Here is a 20,082-nt window from a genome sequence, read left to right on the forward strand (position 1 = left end):
ACAATGCTATAATTATCGATGCAAATATTCTTAAACGAGTATGAGGATAGAGAGTTTTATACGTTTAGATAAAAGAAGCGGTAGATCGACCGATCCATGTCTGGATATTGGTTTTTCTGATAAAACGGACGATATGACCGTGAAAGTAATGGGAATGCCCATCGGGAAATACCCGTTTTCGAGCAAACATCTGGCAACGCGTATAAGGATTTTAAGTGCACATAACGCAAATGTGCGGATAAAGAAGAGATGGTACGTGGTATCAATTATATTGAAGATATTTGATCTTATGTAGGAATTTATTTCGGTCAGATTCTGTGCGGGTTTGCACAATCCAATTCGAGTTTGCATATCGATTACAATAATTTTACGATTTTGGATGAATAGATTTTCCATATATTCTTATACAATAGGTTTAAGTTACAATACAACGAATTCTCTCTCAATACATTCCACGATTATTTTTATAAATATTACAAAACATGCGTCGGTTTTTTAACAAAAGCATCGAGATATATCAATAGTTTTCATATTACACGAAGGATTTTTCTCGAATATTACTGTACATATTTAAAAGTATAATACATACTCGATAGAAATACACATACAGACACATACATTCATTCCAGTAAAGAAACATATATTTATTCTGCTGATAACGCAATTGCAAATCCTTTATATCAATTATGTTAGATTAAATGCTATATAATATGTAGTCGATATATATATTATATAATATATATATATATATATATATATATATATATATATATATATATATTATACATATTATATTATATGTATAATCACAATATGTGGTTGCAATGATATAACAATTACAGCAATGCATTTCCCGTAATAATTTTCAGGATGTCCCGTTTCTGTTGTAATTATTTTTTAATGGTAGATTTTTTTAATTAACCCGTAATTTAATTAATTTCTTCTCAATTAAAATGCGACTTTATAATTTATTTTCATATAATCGAAGTTTAAGAGAAAGTATATTATTGATTTCTTCCGGAATTTAAAATTCACAATTTTTTTTTTTAAATCGTATATTACACGAAAATTATTATTTACGCATAGAAAAAATTTATTCCCCGAACAAAATCAATCAATCAATAAAATTAATACGAGTATCAAAACAGAACATTTCGTATGCATTACTGAGTCGTGTAGTCGATAGTCTAATAACTATAAAATAATTATAATATATTTTTTTATCACAGTAATATAAGTCACTTGCTGATATAATGTACGCTTACTCATTTGAGATTAATATACAATAGAGTCGCTAATATATCTTTAAAATTTTAATTCAAATTTGTCAGCTTCGTGCAATTGCTTTTATCGCAACATATCTGACAATCATCGATAATAAAAAAATGTGAATAGTGTATATACTTTCTATAAATATTAATATTTTAACGTGAATCGTAATATTTTACAATACATATGTTAGTTGCGACGAAAAAAGCATTTATTACTTACTACTTCTCACTCTCTAACTCATTTATATTGTTTTGTTTCTATAAATATTCTTTATAATATATTTATAATCCGCTATTACTATTTACATGGATACATATGTCATAAAGAGCGCGCATGAATCACAGAACTTAAAAGGCAAGCGACAAAAAGTAACAATGTCACACTTGAATTTGACGCCGAAGAAGTCATCTGTAATTTCAGAAGTTGCTCAAAATACGTCATATATCTTAAGAGATGCTCTATTGCATCCATGACACGGTTATTTTCCTTGGATTCCTTCCCGGCGGTTGTCGTTGAAATTGTAGTGGTCTCTGAGTTATCTTCATTCTGATCGTCCATCTGTTTCCAATCACCGCATTTAGGAAAATTACGAGGCACCGATGGCATCTCCTCGTCTTCGCCCACTTTAAAGATTAGGGCCATTCCTATCTCTGCGTGAAATTCAATGTGACAGTGAAACAGCCAATATCCTGAAAACATACACAATCGATTGATAATGCATCTCTTTATCAATCAATCTCAAAATAAGTATTATATTTTATTATTATATTTTATCAAAGAAATTTACAAGCTTAAATTTTCTCTTCTCATTGAACTAGATGTACTAGTTCTAAATGCTGAAGGTAAGTAAAATAGAGCCTAAATTGTAATAAAACAAATACAAAATCAGGTTACATAAGCAACTGTGTAATTTCATCTATTAACAATTATTTTTTGTTCACATGTGAAAGAGTTTCTTACGCTTAAGATTTCTTAGTCTTGATTTTTTTCTTTCTTAAAAACGAAAATTTATCACTTCATTTATCACGCCATTTATCACTCAATGCGATATTTTTAAAGCAAATACTTCAATTAGTTACCGTCAAACATTAATGTTTTGGTTTTTTTTCTGGTAATATGCATGCCACGTAATCTTACCTGGGTTATTGGCGTGAAATCGCACGATGGTGTAACCACCGTCGGGCACGGTCACTGTGTCTTTCAAAGGTGCTCGTGTGAGTGTCCTGTTTATCAAACCTTGCCTGTCTAATTCCTTTACTTCGGCGGCCGTGATGTTACTTCCTATCTTCTCCATCGCCACAACGCGGAACTGATAACCGTGAAGGTGAAACGGATGATTCGCATCGTACGGAACACCTGAACAAAAATCGTTATTTATGGTTAAATTTAAAGAGACAAATCTTATAGAGAACAAAAAAATACTTATGAGAGGAGATGCTCGCATACCTTCATCGATCAAAAGCAATTCCACTACACTGTTAATTTTCACCTGAAGTACATGGGTACAAGCACAGTAATCATTCTTGCATCCCTCAACTGTGCTGGAGTTACAAAATTGATTTGGTTTAATAAGGTTTCTTTCGGGTAGAAGCGGAAATGACGGTAGCTTCATTGATATGTGATTCAGTTGCGGTGTGAACAAACGCTGTTTCGTATCCTTCACTAAAAAAAGAAAAGAAAATCATAATCGAAATATTTTACAAAATAATGAACGCTTTTTAGATTTTTGAAAAAATGAATTTATATATTTGTAATGAGTACTTTATATTTTATTGTAATAAAAATTATTGAAAAACTATGCACAGAATGTGAAAGCTTATTTTTTAACAAATTCATATCTCTTTAATGCATTTGACTGTAAGTTTAAAATATTATAAGTAAAAATAAATTAACTAAATTAACTTAGCTGTTTATCCTAATATCATCGTTAGAACGTATCAATGTAAAGCTCATTCTTATGTACATTTTCGTACATATTAAAATAAAAAGCTTTAAAAAAATTATTTACTTTACATTTTTTAACTTTACCTTGATGGAAACCATATAGATTCTTGCGGTGAAAGTGCGGGTTATCTTTCGCGTAAAAATCATACGATATATAGAACTGATAATCCGGTTCTTTGGTATTTGATACGTCATCGTCATCCATTGCAGTCAACATCGGGATACTGATACTATTATTCGATTCAGTTCCTTCATTCAAAGCATTCACTTGCTGAAAATTGGAAACGTTGTCATTTTTAATCACTTGTAAAATAATTTTACGGGTAACGCTTGAAAGGACATAGTAAGGAAATCGTGAGAACTTACCAATCCATAAGAATCATTTCGCACACGATCATATGAAACTTCCACCGCAGGTTCCTCTTCAGACGCTCCTTCGTATCTAAGTATAGCGACTTGATAGGCGCTTAAAAATCTCTCGTCGCAATCCATCAGTCCTCGAAATCTTATCCAATAATTATCCACTGGTTGGTTCATCTCGATTATGAAATCAAACCTCTCACCAGCATAACTCACTAGCGATTCGGCTGTAATCATTACACAATATATAAGCAACGTTTCAACATGTAGATCATTTTTTATTCTACTTATTTCACAAATTATTACTTATATATCTTACTTCATAATTCACACATATATTAAAAATTCTATTATAATCGTTACATAATCAATTTCGAATCGCGTATCTCATTTTATTTAATAAATTGAATTAAGGTATATATTTTGTATGTGTAAAAATATATGCATTAATTGCAACATTTTTTGATAATTTAACAAATAGTTATAACATGAGCTTGTTAAAAGAAACTAAAAATAATATTGTGAATGTTAATGAACAGTTTCATTCATTATTATTATAGTATTTTTTCGATGTTGAATTTTATTATATTATCTTATCTATAATATCGATATTTGAACAAAACGATCCGTTAACTTCCGCGTTTTTATTAAAACTTTCAATCACTCTTGTATAGAAGAGTAACATGAAAATAAATCGTACCTTGTATTGGTTCAATGTCACGTCCATCTGAGCTGATCACATATAAAGTATGGTTGTCGACGGAAATTTCTATTGGACAGTTCAGGAACTCCGCGTTAATAAGCCTAAATCTATACCGAAAATTCTGTAAGCATAAATCGTAAAATTGACTGATATAAATATAAATTATATAATTTTATTAAAAGATAAAAAAATAAAATTGATCTATTCAAAACTTGGAAACGACTCTACTTATATTAGGATAAAATTACGCTGATCATAAGACGTTATCTTGAAATAGATCAACTTTAATGTGAGACTTTTTTTCCCCTTCTTAAGTGCAATAAAGATATTTCAGATGCTTTTTCAATATAGTTTTAATCAAATATTTGTATCTTGCATTTTTTTATAAATAAAACTATTTACAAAAATTTACAAAACAGTAAAAATTTACCGATTTTACAAGGGATATCGAAATAGGCATATCGGCCAATGTCTCGTTTTCACCTTCGATGGAGATGAAACGGCCCAAACCGTTTATAAGTAAATTGGGTGCTTTGTTATCACCGTCCGCGTGATGATGCGCTAGAAATTTGGTAAGACCGAGCTCGTGAACCCAATCGGCGACTACTAGTGTATGCTCATCGTAGTCATACAGATCCTTGTGCCAGTCAACTTTAGGAGGTACACGAACGATTAACGATCCGAATACACCGTCGCCTCTCTGAAATCCTGCGGGGACGAAAAAATATGACGACAAAATATCAGTTATTATTCAATCAAATGGATTAATTAATTTATAAGCAAAATTTCTTCTTCTCTTAAATTTTCTGCGGAAAATGTCATTCTCGATACAACGATACTTGTGAAAGGTTTAGCGAAAGCGGAGACGTACCTATATGAGAGTGCCAGAAATGCGTCCCGGCTTCGCTGGCGATATAATTGTATTGGAAGGTCGCTCCAGGAGGGATAGGACATTGCGATACATAGGGTACACCGTCCATATAGGGCGTGGCGAGATGATGCTGGCCGTGCCAGTGCATCGTGGTGCTCTCCGAGTGCAACAAGTTAATCATATCGACCATTATCCTGTCACCTTGGCATACCTATAATTAAAATAATCTTTTTTTAATGTTCTGTTGTTTTTAATTAACAGTCTGGGACCCGCGGCATCTGTGGAGAGCTTGTGCGAAATGTCTCATATAAGACTTTGTTATCAAGTATTTATAATCCACAATTAAAATGATACGACGGATGATTAGCGGGAGTAAATTACAGTATATTCTTGAGCAAATCACAATTCTAGTTTTATAGCTATAATAACTGCGATAAAATTGCATAGCGATAAAAAAGAAGTAAGTATGTATAAAGTCAAGCTAATTGTAAGTAAACAAACAAGAAAATTTCCGGTTGATTCCACCACAAAATGTATTAATTATAGAGGCTAGATCTGGAAATGAATCCCAGCGCTATTCTCGTGATATCATGTATAATTGCGAGACAGCGATAATTATGCTCAAACTCATGGAAACAATATAGACGAAGTGACGAATCGTGATCTTTTCACGTGATTGACTGAATAAAAAATCTACTTTATCAAACGATAACGCAGAAAAAAAAATAGCCGAAGATAATTTCTATATTAACTTTGCATTATTCGTGCATTAATAATATTAATTAATAATCAATTAATTTCCACGATAAATCTGTACACGGATTTACTCTCGAATATTCTCTTTTCTTTATACTAGCGCGGAAAAATATAAAAAATATGAAATATAATTAAAAATAATAAAATATAAAATATAATTAAAAAATATAAAATATAACCAGATAAAGAATGACGAAAAAAATACATGTGGATATACAAGACTGAACATTCATTTTATAACACTAGGTTCAAGTTTACGCAAAAATTTATCCGCTAATTGGTATCGTAATCTTGCGAAGTTCTCAATATTTCACGTAATTTTGGAAAAAAACAAAAAATGATCAAAATAAATGGAAAAAAAAAACAGAGCGGATAAGAATAGAGACACAAGCGATCTCTGATGAAAACAGCCCCGTAAAACTTGTCTCGCAATCCAACGATCACGCACCTCGATCGACGGACCTGGCATTTGCCGGTTCACGACCAAGAGAGATCGCTTTACGCCATCCGCCGGGATGCAATGAGGCCGAGAACAGTCCGTGATATTGAAGGGACAGTCGTAACAAGCTTTGCTCATCGCGTAATAAGATTCCAGCTTGAAGGTGTAATAACAGTCCAGAGGTGCCGCGCCATCCTTGCACGTTCGCCGACACGCGTGACGCTTCCAATCGATGCTGTCGGCGATCTCCGGATCGATCGGCGACAAGCCGAAGTCATCGTACGCCGTTATTATTGTTTCTGAAATAAAAAAAAAAAATAATAACGATTTAAAAATGTTCCTCTATCTAAAACAATTTTTTTTTTATTTTCGCTCAAATATTTATCCCGGATAAAAATTTATAAAATATTTCAAAAGCGCCCCGATTGCTCTATTCTGTCTCTTACAAAGGCTTCGTTCTTGTTTCAAAATAAAGAATAGAGAAAACTAAAAGCTCAGTATGCTCAATCACAAAATGCCATGAAAAATCAAGGCACAGTTAATATTAGATGCAAAAAGGATCGCACTCACCTGATCGGCTTTGACAAACGACCAGTTGAAGCAGGATAAGTAACACGTTCCAGATTATCATATTCATTCTCTGCAAGACATTTTATAATTCAAGGAAAGTCCAGACATATGCAAAATGTAAATTTAACTCATTACATAAACATTATCGTATAAATTAGAATACTATGTATTATGGAAATAAAATCTCTCGATAAAAAAATTAATGATAAATAGATTCAAAAGATATCGTGCGTCCGTGCGTCTGATGCGCCTTATGTAACGCGTGCATGTAAGGCTGTAAGGCGTTTAGCACGTTTAGCATGGTTTATAAATCTAAACTTGTTAGCTTACAGCGCTGTCTATGTGTGTAATTATTGTATGAAAGATAACACTTAATTGATATAAATCGAAGAAGATTTAATTATCAATTTTTGCAAAGTTGAATGTTAAATCCGAGAGCGTTTAAAAATGTTTTCGTATACTTTTTTTCTTAGAATTATTTCAGGTACATCGCACAAGCGATTAAGCAAATAAAAGCTAATAATTTTTTTAATGTCGTCGGTGTGAGATAAAGCGTTATCTTAATATGTTTCATAATATCTTTTTATTCATGTTAGTCGATTTGTAAAAAGTTATCTGTCTATTAATTAGAACAAATTATCCTGCTAAAACCACTTTTCCGATTTCTCGATAATGTTACATTTCTGACTTCTATATATGTAGAGATAATCATAGATTTCGCACATAATTGATTTCCAGAAGTAGAGAATCATATTGAAGAAACTATCGCTTAATCGACCGCTGAATTTCAATGATAGCTTCGTTTGTATTTTATATTCTCTACGTTAAAGTTAATAATAAAACAAAACATTATCTCATACACGCATTTCACACACATACACACGCGACTAATGCAAAATAAGATTTTTTTCCCCCGATCATGATGAGAATCGTAATTTTTTACGACTTTGTAATCTTTCATATTATGCAGCTTTATAATTATATCTCAGATAAAAAGTTTCGTCAAAGTAAGTTATTATGTATAAATTTCGTTGAAATAATATTGTAAATATTGTACAAAAAATATAATTTCAAATTTTGTCTAATTTAAGTTTTATTTAAAAAAAAAAAAAATGAATTTTTTTTTAATTTTTTTAAAGAAAATGTATTTTTTCTCTTGCGATCTCAAACTTTCAAACTCTATTTGAAATTTTCTCTCGGGATAGTACCACGAATCTCTTTGACTTCTTATAATATCCTACAAATTCAATATACACATACCATTGACAAATATATTTTAAGATAAAACCCAACACACAAAGTAAGATGATTAATTCTTTCGCGAGGAAAATTTCGTTTAATTGTCGCGAACAGGTATAAAATCGCGCTTGGCGCTCTTTTCAAATCACCGATGCTGCAATGTCGAAATCTCTCTTACAACACAACATATACGCATCGTAACTTTACGAATTTAGCACAACGCGCACCTGCACCTACATTACCTGTAGCACGAGACAAAGCTGTTATCCGCAATTGTGCCCATAATCATCTTTCTGTTATTGTAAACATAAAATTTATTGCACATCCAAACAAATCTAATACAATCTTTTTTAATCATTTTTCGATGATAAAACAACTTTAAATATTAAAACACTTGGCGAAAACACATATATATCTTTATTATATATGTAAATATATTTATAACATTTTTAATTATTAAAATATTGCCTACTCACATTCAAGACTCTCTCTCTATGGCCGATCTTTTAAATAAAGCTTTTATATGTATTTATCGAAACAGATAATACAGACATCTGAGTTCAATATTTGCGTATTAACTAAATAATTAGTTTTAAAATATTAATAAATATAATATATCCAAATTATACATAAATATATGATTAAATTATTAATAATTTTATTTTTTATTTTTTAACACAGCTTATAATAAAATCATAGAAATAAAAAAAAATTATAGAAAAATCTATTTGTGCCAGTAGAGATTCAAAGGATGCTTATGAAATATTCTCTGGTCTCCGCAGAACGAAAGTTTGAAGGCACTGATTTTATTTTGAATGTACCTCGATTTTTCACTTCTTAATTTTGTCTCTTTTTATTTTAACGACGTAATGATAAATGTAATGAGATGTGAGTAATTTTTTATTTTTATTACGTGTGAGTTTTTTATCTTGGATCATAAAGTTTTCGAACGTAACGTGGTATTAACAGTGGCACAAAATAATGTGCGAAACGTACGAAAAAATTCTTTAACACTTGCTGTAACGGAAAAATCATAGTTCATTATTATTTAGCTTTCCCGTTACAAGAAAACATCATTTCCAAGTGTTCTTCGAATGTCTATATCTATATAATAGAAGTCATTAAAGATACTTAGGAATTTCAAGGATATTTAAGCAAGCCAAATCCTACGTCATCCTTAAAGCACGTGCGATAAAAATATCAATCGGGCAAGTTTCATAATTTTAAAAACTAAACATTTTAATTATTTTCATATTCGATATTTATATCAAGTATTTAAAAAAATACGTCTATATTTTTCTTCATTTGATCTTCTTCGAAATAATATGAGAATAATGTAAGGAATATCTCAGATTTCCAACGCGACTTACCGTATCATACTCTCGAGATGATGAGATAAATCCCAAAATAATAATCCCTAAAGTACGCGAGTATAATTTGCGCTATTACAACTGATTCGCAACATGTGTCGTCGGGCATTCAACTCTCTGGACACGGCTAAAATTCGGGCGCACCATGTCACAAACACGCGCGTTCGCGAAACAACGGAAGCTGCTCTGTCTCTTCCGGCTTTCGACGAAAGCGACCCGGATACACACCATCGGGTGACGGTTTCACGGACGTTTTACGAAGGACTGAACTGACATCGCGCCACTCGCTCGTCTATATGATACAGGGGATCTCCCGCGCGGAGATCGAGCGTATCCCACGAGAGCGGACTCGAGAGGGGTCTCCTGTGTGCTTTACCTGGACAGTATAAAGGATAAGTATATGATGCTGTGTTGTTAGGGTAACGATACGAAGGATATTCGCGAAATCCCCCGTTTATGGTTCCCCCGTCAGTTTACGCGACCAATAACTGTATGTTTTTCCCGAGCACGAATTCGTCAGTGGACTTTCCACTCGTTATCCGAAACTCGTTGACGAGGCAAGTATACGCGGAACCGATGTGTACCTCGATGTTCCTTTTTCTCGTAGAAATTAATGCGAGAAAGATACTCAACGAATACTTCAATGTCTGTGTAAAAATAAAAGAGACTTCCGGCAAACTAAACTTTCAAGAAAAAAATATAGATGATATTCCTCAGCTGATTTCGCCCGGCCTTTATATTTGAACGGAGCTTTCATTCGAAGAATATGTTACAATGTCAATTGTGAATGCCCGACAAAGATGAGCTATTCTGATATTTTCATTGAAAAAGAATCGTTTCCAAATCATCTCATTTTAAGGTAAAAATATATTTAAAAAAGAAAGCAATAAAATCTAATAAAAACAAATTCAAAATTTATTATAATTTCTCTCTCTTTATCATTTCTTTTTCTCTTTTTCTTTCTAATTAGACTCATTTTTTGCTAATATAAAATAGTATTTATCTGTTTAGATTTTAATTATATATATATATATATATATATATATATATATATATATATATATATATAATTAAATGATTGAAAATTTGTTTTAATATGTATATGTCTTCTTATATAATTCATTTATGCAAAGCAATTAATAAATGACAATATTACATATTTTAGTTTTATTTGAAAATGATTCTAACATATTTATATAAATTATACGTAATAAAGAGAGAAAGAATCATAAATCATAATTGTTTAAAAATATCTTTTAACAACGTAAAAATTTTCAATCAAGATATAAGTAATCTTACTTTTATCGATAAACAACTTGTTTGTACATTAATATGTATTATCAAAAGCGGAATAAGAAAAAAAATAGAGATAATTTAAAACATATATCAGATAAAAAAAACTTCTTATTCACCATTAGTGAAAAATTGACACAATTTGAAAAAGACATAATCGAATAATTATATGAGTAAACAATTGCGTGTAAATACAAAGAAAAATAGAAATTGCGGTAAACGTTATTTTTTGTGTCTACACAATTCTTGCAACGATGTAATATTTTAACTTTTAACATACTGATAGAAAATTCAAAAACGCGATCTGTTTCAAAATCTCCGAACGATAGCTTCTTCGAAACTTCTTCTATCAAGTCTATCTACGGAATCGCGAATTCTGTAAATAAATAAAAAAAGATTTACTTATAATAATTAATTTTCCGTTAATATCACAATCACTTTCGGTATCCGTCGAATTATTATCTTGACTTGCATTTACCTTTATCGGGAAGAGATCACTAACTACGTGACATCAATTGTTTCGAATTAGCTTGATAAACTGATATCGCTGAAATGCAGTAACCGATGTTTCTGAAGCTTATCATGCCGATTAACGTGACATTATTCACAATACGTTCATCGTTGATACCTGTGTTATGAAAACGACGAAAGCGACGACGAAAAACACACCGTGAAAACTCGATCATGCACTCGCTGATGAATACATATCGCGTACTCCTTATTCAAGTTTAAAGGAAAGCCACCGTTATCTTTGACGAGATTGGGGATTTAATACCCGACAATAATGCGATAAGTGATAGCTGATTTCGTAAATTTCATAAAGAATATTACTCGGGCACATCGCGTCGCTTTGATACCTCATTTTACAATTATGACACGAGTATTTATGTTGAGTCTAGGAAGGCGCGATAACTTATGCTATATCAGTGACGCGAACCATTATGAATATCTGAGTCTCTTCTTTGTTGAATTTTTGTACTCGCAATTAACTCTCGTGTAGTATCGGTATGATTATGATAATTTCAGCTGCTAATTCTTCGGGAATTGATTCTGACAAAATATTTCTCGCACACAGAATATTTATACTTCTTTTTCAATGCTATATACATATGCATATGTCACGAAGATTTCGAATAATTCGAGAATAAATAATAGCATAAACTTTTGCGAAAACTGCTGGTGCAGATTAGATGCAAGAACGACCATACTTCATTATGACAATCAATTTTACTTGACATTGCATCAAAATTTTTGTTGAATAAATAAAAAGATCTTGCCGAATAAATCTTTTTGCAAACACACAAATTAGCTGCTAAAGCGAATTAAATTTGTTCTAAAAGTGATATGATCAAATGCATTTCGCGATAAAATCGTCACTTAATGACAAATGAAAAATCAATCAATATATTATTGTAGCGAATTAATTCGCGGAATTAGCGAGATTATATATTTTCAATAAATAAAATTGATATTCTTAGCAAATCTTTTTGCTGTCCACATAATAAATATGCTAAAAATATATACGTTTAAGTCTAGTAATTATTCTGTAACCCGTTAATCGCCAAAGTTATATTATCTTTTTTACATAATAAATATATTGTCTTGAAACATCAAATGTAAAATCAAATGTATGACGTACTCGTGCGTTTTATTGCACGAGACGATATGTTTTATCAATATCATCTATAATAAATTCTATTTTATATAGACATGTTTCCATGATTTATACATCAGGATCTATTACACATTTATACATATACATGTAATAAACTAAACAATGAAATGCCTATATAACAATGAGACATATTAATCACATGTATGGTATTTCCGAAAAGTATTGTTATTTTCGTAAAAAATTGAAGCGCGTATATCTTGTGATTATATGCAAATAAGAGTAGGCTTTAGTACATATTGAGATATGTCTTAATTCTTAATTAATGCGGCAATTATGTAAGGTTACGCCATAATCGACATTTATAATACCAAACGATCAGCTTGCGTAATCGCAAAGGAGAAATGGAGCACGAAAATTTATATATCTTTTTAAACAAAATGTGCGTGATGATAAGAATAATCTGTCTTTTCATGAAATTGAAATCCTTGTCGATCGGGAATGTGATTAAAACTGCAAAAAAAATGAGTAAAGACGCGGAAAAAATATTATAGTAAAAATTACAATATAATTTTTGTAATCGTGAAACATACTAACATATAAGAGAAATTACAATATTTTTATTCAATAATATTATATATGTATTATATTTTACAAAGAGATATTGTAATTATTCAAATATTTGAATGCACAAACAAATGCGTAATCGTTAAAGAAACAATACAACAAATGCATATTTTTTTATTAATAATAAATATCTAAATGTCATTATATTTCAACAATACTATAAATATTGTAAAAGAAAATATATTTTTCATGTAATTTGTATTATAAAAGTATCGAAACGGAAATAAAAAAAAACAATACTAGGTATTGTGTATGAGTCAAAACCTATTTTTTGCCTATTTTTATTCATCATGTTTTTATGAATAAAATCATTGAATCAGATAAAGATTGGTTTTTGCATTTCTTTAACAAAAGCCCCACGAAACGAGCCTCGAAGGGAATTCCCCGTCCAATCTAACGAAAAACCGGTAATTACTAGCTCGCGTCAATCGATCGTGATGTTACAACAACTTCCTAGTTTATCTGATATAGTTCGTATAATTATAGTTTATAATGTATATAATATGATAATTTTCGCTCCATCTATATATAGATCTTTCGATCAATTATTGTCGGATTTACTGATCATAATTAACCGCCATCATGTCTCAATAGTTTTACAACGAATATTATCGATCTTTATCATCGTGTTTGTTTCTCCACGATTCAAACATCCTTTATTATTCGAGAATATTTAATACCTTTTATTGCGATTATCTTGTTTCTACTAACTCAATCTTCGAAGAGAGGAGGGGAAAAAGAAGCGACTGTATATAAGACGTAGCTAAAAGAAGCAAAAAATCGATTATCAAGATTAAATTCGTTGGATGAGGAAAAGGAGAAAAAAAGAATTAATGCGCTAAAACGTTATAAAAGAGAGAGAGAGAGAGAGCGAGATATTACATAATTTTTGGAACGGACTCGATCGCGAAGGTCACATAATGAACGCGTAAGGAATAACGAATGCAAAGAAAGAACATCGTGCGAGCATGCACGAGAGGCGAATTATTATCTACATTCTATATTCTATAAGACGATCTTACCCAACTGCAGCCAAGCGCGCGATGGGCCATGGCCGCAAAATCAAGGGATGTGGAAAGTAAGCGGAGTCTCGATGTCTATATAATGATGTTTGTAAAAATATTACGACACGGCTCGACATACGTTCCTAATATTTTCCGAGTTTTCTTATTTCTCGCAAAGAAGCGTCAAGTCATTAAAAAATAGCGAGGTCAATGTGGCTGGAGCGTGGATAAATACTGATACATATTTTAGTTATCTGTTCATTATTCATTGTAAGATTTGCGTTTCAAATCATATGTTATATGGAGAATATTTTGTAATTCATTGCGTTATATTCCTTTCGTTGCAATATAAAATATCTTGTTTTCCTCTTCTCGCGATGTCGTATGCGTGTGTTTTCATTTAAATACAATACATTAATATATTACATATGCATCATACCTTTCCATTTCATATTTTATATTCGTTATATAAATTCGTTGCATCGCTAAATATGTTAAAAAAGATTGTCAAACTGAAAATGTAATGTTTTTCAATAATATAATCGACTAAATTATCGCTTTTTAATTACACGTATTCAATAAATAAATAATTATATCCCTTTTAAATAAGATTCATCATCAAATAATTTCAAAATTAATTTTATATTAATTTTAAAAAAGCTTTACGTCACTTTTAATACAATTTAAAGCATCCACTTGTTCCTTTTATTTATATACACAGTGGAGAATTAATTTAATATATGTATTACTCCAATCTCACCTGTAAATGCACATCTCGACGGAAGAGGGAAGAGAAAGTCTGGCCCGGAATGTCTCGGTGACAGCATAATATTGACGAAAACTACGCATTGCGTGAAACGGCATCGCGTAATAACTTGCAAGGACGAAAAAGAGCATTCCCCTCGACATCGCGCGCTGTAAATCATCCGTTTAACAACATCACAGCGTAACCATCGTGCCATCTTCTTCTCGTATAAACAAACACCTTTTTCTCCGTGTATCTCTCTCTTGTCACGAGGAGAATACTGTAGTAATCTGAAATTAAATTTCTATATTAAAAAGAAGTAAGGAAAATATTATTTAAGAATCGTAAATCGTGATTAACGTAAGAGATTAATAAAGAATAATATATGAAGCGTTAAAAAAATAATTGTTGAAGAATATATAAAATTTGAATTAAAAAAATTAAAAATGTTAGAGAAGATTGTATAAGAAAATAATATAAGAAAATGCTCTCGCCAATAAGAGAGGGATTTAAAATATATACGCGAATATAAATATTCTCTTCGCATTCTTTTTTACATTCTACTGTACTTTATTAAATTATATCGTCGCCATTCGTTTGTTTCCACAAGCTTAAAATACTCACCATGCGATAGATTATACATGAGGTTAAAAGGAGATAAATAATTAATTTTATGTCTATAATATCGAATTAAAATCGACAAAAAATCGTTTCGAATCTTCTCGTATAAATAAACATCTATCTTCGTGTATCTCTCCTTTATCACGAGAAAATTGGTAACCTGAAATAAAATTTCTATGTAATATGTTAGAAAAAAAAATAGTAGAGAAGATCGTTCGAAAAAATAATTTATGAAAATGCTCACCACACAAGAGAGGGATCTAAATTCTAAAATATACACGCGAATATGAATATTCTCTTCTCACCTTTTTATATTCTATTGTACTTTATTAAATTATATCGTCAGCATTCGTGTTGAATCCACAAACTTAAAGATAAATCATTAATTTTATGTATACAGTATTTATTGTAACCGACAGAAAGTCGTTTGGGATCTTGTTTAAACGATGATTACAAGACGACAATCGCGTTCGAAATGCGCCTGACTTCAGACGACACGAGAGATCCGGCGCGGACGCGCGAAAGAGCACACGTTGCGCCCTCTCTGCGAATGCGACGGAGACGCGCGTCACCGACGAAACATGGCGTATGTTTTGTTTGTGTGCGCGAGGATGGTTACGCGCGGAGTATTTAGCAGCGGCTGCTCGCCCCAGTAATTTAAGAATTAGAATCCCCGGCGGGTTCGGACTTCGGTTGACAGGTGATCGGTATCGTATGTGTCCGGATCGGCGCGCGGAGTGGACGTGTTGCGTGAAAGCGCGATGAACGCGACGAGCCTGTACGTGTCTACGTGTCGATTGGTGCTGCAGGCAGACGCCGAAGATCCCAACTCCTGGACGGATCTGTACAGGCTGGTGCCGTATCTGCGGCAGAGCCTCAGCTGTACCGTGTGCTCGAACCTCCTCATCGAGCCGCACACGCCGACCGAGACCAACTGTCAGCATCACGTGTGCCGCGGATGCCGCGGCGGCCGCAAGAAGCTGAAACCGTCATGCGGCTGGTGCAAGGACTACGAGAAATACGTGGAGAATGTCCAGTTACGGATACTGCTGCAGTGTTATAAGAAGCTATGCGAGTATCTCACCAGCACCGGTATCTATCGCACCCTCCTGCTGTCCGTGACGTCCGCGAACAGCGCTACCACCAACGGGGCACCGTCCACCATCGGCGCCACCAGCCTCATGGAGCTTATCCAGGAAGGCGCGGGCTTCAAGGACGAGTTCAAGAGCAATGCTGGCTTATCCAAGTCTGCGTACAGTATCCTACCATGTGTTTACACCAGCACCACTTCAACGCAGACACAGGGAAATAGCGTTCAGACCACTGAGGCGATATCCCAGAGTATACCTGGTGTGTATTATAAATACCGTTCTCTTAAAACAAGTATTAACTCGAGTTATAAATGAATAATATATATAATAATATAGTAAATATAAATGTTATTCGATCAGTGAATAAGTAATACGTAAATAATAATCTTTATTGTGTCTTATTGTCAAACTAGAATCGCCAACGATTCGTACGGTATCGAATGGATCTTCTATATATTCTGTGATGTACGCTGGATCTGGTAATAAAATTACGATAAAACGTAAAGCGGCTGCTACAGAGGACATGGATACAAGTCAACAGGAGACAGATGGGAGCCAGCACAGCTCTGTAGGAGGGGTAAAATGCATTCCGTCTTCCCACCTTAGATATGGGACCCCTTCTGAGAAAAAATCTTCAAAGAGCAGCAAAGTAATTTCAATAGATATTCGGTTAATCTTACGCCTTACAGGTTTATACATTGCACTATAATCATTAATTAAATGCTTAAAGATGTATACGTCGTCCATTAACACTTCTTGTAAAGTACAATGATTTTTCTGACCTATTAACAATTATATCTGAACTTGTGATTAACCCTTATATATCGCTCTTATTTTTATACTAATATTAGTTTTAGAAAAATCTCGAGACTTACATTCGCCTAGGTCCCATAAGAAAGATTAATGCAGATATTTGCTTTTTTTACCATGTTTAATGAGATATTTGTTCCAAATTAATTCGGCTACTTCTGCATTGATCTATAATATCTAGTTTTAGACCAATATTTCTTTATAAACATTAACAATAACATAACACGCTTTGTTCTAAACAGTCTTCAGGCAGTTTTAAGAAGCCAAGGTCAAGTTCAGCTAGAAGTAAAAGGAAAGGATGTAGATGCGGCAACGCCACTGCAATACCTGGCAAACTTACCTGTTGTGGTCAAAGATGTCCTTGTTATGTGGAAAGTAAACCTTGTGTAGAATGTAGATGTAGAGGTTGCAGAAATCCTCACACGGCAGATGGATTAAAGGTGAGCTAATTTGCCCGACTTAAGACTTGTCATATGTTTGATTCTTGTCTTCTCTGTCTTCAAGCATCTTATATCAATCTTATGTATTTCAGATCCGTCCACATATACCTGAACTTCATAATTTACAATTGCAACTATCCACCTCTTTGGATTGCGACGCACTAAGCGGAGACCCTCTGGGATCTGTACCGCAGTGTCTATCGACGTCTCCTACAACAATACAAGTTTTAAATGTGTATTCCACTCCAAGATTAGATATTGACAATGTACCACAAAACTTACCTGCTGCTTTGTTAGTGGGGGAAGATGCTATGGTGAGTACTGAAAGTGAAGCAGAAGATAGTGATATACAAATTGATGTGTGACATAGTATTTAAATGAACATTGCAAAGGTGATAACAAATACCTGTGGTAACAGATTATGGCGAGTGCGCCTCTAAGTAGAAAAGGACGCATTGTGTAAATAGTTTAATTGATACTGATCTGCATTGAAAATTATATGAATCAAAAATATGCAATTACAAATTTATCATGGGAATAGTAAACATATATATGTATGCATGTGTGCGTGCGTATGTGTATATGTTTACTATCACTTATATATTTGTGTAAATATTTTGTACATGACATGAAAAAACTGTGAAAAATTTAATTAGAAAATTTAACATGTTCCCTGCCACATGGGTCAACCATACTAAACTTTCCGTTCAAGCCGTTTAATTTTTGCTCTATGTAATTATAAAATATTTTGTAAAATAATCTATTGATGCCTATATATATGCATAGTGCAATTATCATACTGTATATGTAACGCATACATTCATTTCTGATTATTAATTTTAATTTAAAATTTGACTGCAACAATAATATTGTGCATGTCAAATTCCAATTTAATTTTTATATCCATACTAAAGAAATGGACCAAAAAACGGTCCAAAACGTATATTTTTAATCTACTCTTGTTAATAAAAATTTAACAATAATAAATTTGCGCACCGATATCCGCGCGTTGGCTCTTATCTGTCAGTATTGCCATTTAATTATTTGTACTTCGAGCCTATTGCTGTTATTTTTCTTTCTTTTAATTTTATAGCAATGGTGTAATAATATAACATTACGCATTAAAAGATATTTCGTCGTCAACTTGCCAGTTATACAATGTGACAAAAAGATCATTATCTATTTTGCATACTGATTTTTATAATCCGTAAGTATAAAACGCAAAGAATGTGCAGAGCGGCATGACCTGTTGAATTTTCCTACAATTTAAGATTGCATCGAAATAATGACAAATACTTTAAGTAAGCTGCGTATACTAACAGAATAATTTAAATAATAAACGAGAGATAAGAAGACCTATACGTAATTCAGATTGTAAAAATTGTTTGTTACTTTAGAAAATTGAAGATATAATTAGATAAACGCCTAGTTTTTTTATTTGCTTTGAAATTTCACTTGAAAACAGAGTTGTATTAAGTAGCGTTACTATCAGGATTGGATTTTTCCAATAATCATTGCAGGTATGGATTCTAAAGTGGTAAATTCTCAAAAACTATCATTAACAAAAAAATATAAAGTATATAAAGTAAATCTTCTAAAAGTTGATCTTTTATCATACCACATTTCAAAACAAGGGTAAATATAATTTTATCTACTTAATATAAAAAATTTTTCATTTTATTTTAATTAAAAAAAAAAAAGATATTTTAATATAAGAGAATTCTTTTATTTTTTATTATTAATAAAATTTTTTACACAGATTAATTATGAATAACATAATTTTAATAATAAAATTAAATCTGCTATACGCGACGTGTCATTGACCAGAAAGAAAGAGAGAGAGAGAGAGAGAGCAATAAAGAATATGAGATGTGTGGTATAAGAATACAAGATATTTTATTTACAATATGATAATTAATATAATATTAATGTCAAAATTTATTTATTTATATTTATCTTGTTTTTTATTATTGTATATATGTATATTATTTATTTTTGTTACACTTATATCAAAGTTATTTAATAAATTATAAATATATAAAAATATATGCTGATAATCTCCTCCTTTCAAGCAACACTATTTATGTGCCTATAAACAAAAAAAGAGTTAAATCCAATCCTGTATGGTGACTATATATTACATAAAACTTATTATAATAATTATATATATACATTATTATATGTACAAACGGTATTTTTTATGTCAAAGAAGAGTGTAACATTTTTCAGAGATAATTCTATTGAATTTTGTAATATATAGACAATATCAAGAATAGCAAAATTTAGACTTTTAATTCACTCGAGAATAATCGAAT

The 20,082-nt window shown here is 31.8% G+C and overlaps 2 protein-coding genes across 4 annotated transcripts; one reads left to right on the forward strand and one right to left on the reverse strand.

The window, feature by feature from the left end:
• Nucleotides 1-823: 823 nt before the first annotated feature.
• LOC138932974 (uncharacterized) lies at nucleotides 824-15,586 on the reverse strand. 2 transcript variants are annotated; one of them, XM_070295339.1, is made up of 12 exons: nucleotides 15,430-15,586; nucleotides 14,821-15,095; nucleotides 6,916-6,985; nucleotides 6,355-6,644; nucleotides 5,151-5,361; nucleotides 4,710-4,987; nucleotides 4,277-4,400; nucleotides 3,583-3,803; nucleotides 3,301-3,487; nucleotides 2,719-2,934; nucleotides 2,410-2,628; nucleotides 824-1,961 (listed from the first exon to the last, which is right to left on the reverse strand). In XM_070295339.1, the coding sequence occupies exons 3-12, from the start codon at nucleotides 6,980-6,982 to the stop codon at nucleotides 1,591-1,593; spliced, it is 2,184 nt and encodes a 727-aa protein (XP_070151440.1). In that variant the 5' UTR covers nucleotides 6,983-6,985; nucleotides 14,821-15,095; nucleotides 15,430-15,586; the 3' UTR covers nucleotides 824-1,590. The 2 variants fall into 2 exon arrangements, with proteins under 2 accessions (XP_070151440.1, XP_070151439.1); XM_070295338.1 differs by lacking the exons at nucleotides 14,821-15,095; nucleotides 15,430-15,586 and adding an exon at nucleotides 9,525-9,892.
• Nucleotides 15,587-16,004: 418 nt separating this feature from the next.
• On the forward strand, nucleotides 16,005-20,082 carry Msl-2 (male-specific lethal 2). Of its 2 annotated transcripts, none has more exons than XM_070295340.1 (4): nucleotides 16,005-16,776; nucleotides 16,931-17,166; nucleotides 17,570-17,767; nucleotides 17,860-20,082. In XM_070295340.1, exons 1-4 carry the CDS (start codon nucleotides 16,188-16,190, stop codon nucleotides 18,130-18,132), a joined length of 1,296 nt encoding a protein of 431 aa, XP_070151441.1. In that variant the 5' UTR covers nucleotides 16,005-16,187; the 3' UTR covers nucleotides 18,133-20,082. The 2 variants fall into 2 exon arrangements, with proteins under 2 accessions (XP_070151441.1, XP_070151442.1); XM_070295341.1 differs by having other exon boundaries at nucleotides 16,931-17,094.

Source organism: Polyergus mexicanus, unplaced genomic scaffold, assembly GCF_030449975.1.
Source record: "Polyergus mexicanus isolate NDT 795.1 unplaced genomic scaffold, iyPolMexi1.0 SCAF_5, whole genome shotgun sequence".
Lineage (NCBI taxonomy): Eukaryota > Metazoa > Arthropoda > Insecta > Hymenoptera > Formicidae > Polyergus > Polyergus mexicanus.

Coding starts and splice junctions, on each gene's coding strand:
- Msl-2 (XM_070295340.1), top strand. CDS start 16,188: ATGAACGCGACGAGCCTGTACGTGTCTACGTGTCGATTGGTGCTGCAG. Junction 17,167..17,569: donor AATCTTCAAAGAGCAGCAAA/GTAATTTCAATA, acceptor TGTTCTAAACAG/TCTTCAGGCAGTTTTAAGAA. Junction 17,768..17,859: donor ACACGGCAGATGGATTAAAG/GTGAGCTAATTT, acceptor TATGTATTTCAG/ATCCGTCCACATATACCTGA.
- LOC138932974 (XM_070295339.1), bottom strand. CDS start 6,982: ATGAATATGATAATCTGGAACGTGTTACTTATCCTGCTTCAACTGGTC. Junction 2,935..3,300: donor TCTATATGGTTTCCATCAAG/GTAAAGTTAAAA, acceptor TTCTTTTTTTAG/TGAAGGATACGAAACAGCGT. Junction 2,629..2,718: donor ATTGCTTTTGATCGATGAAG/GTATGCGAGCAT, acceptor ATTTTTGTTCAG/GTGTTCCGTACGATGCGAAT.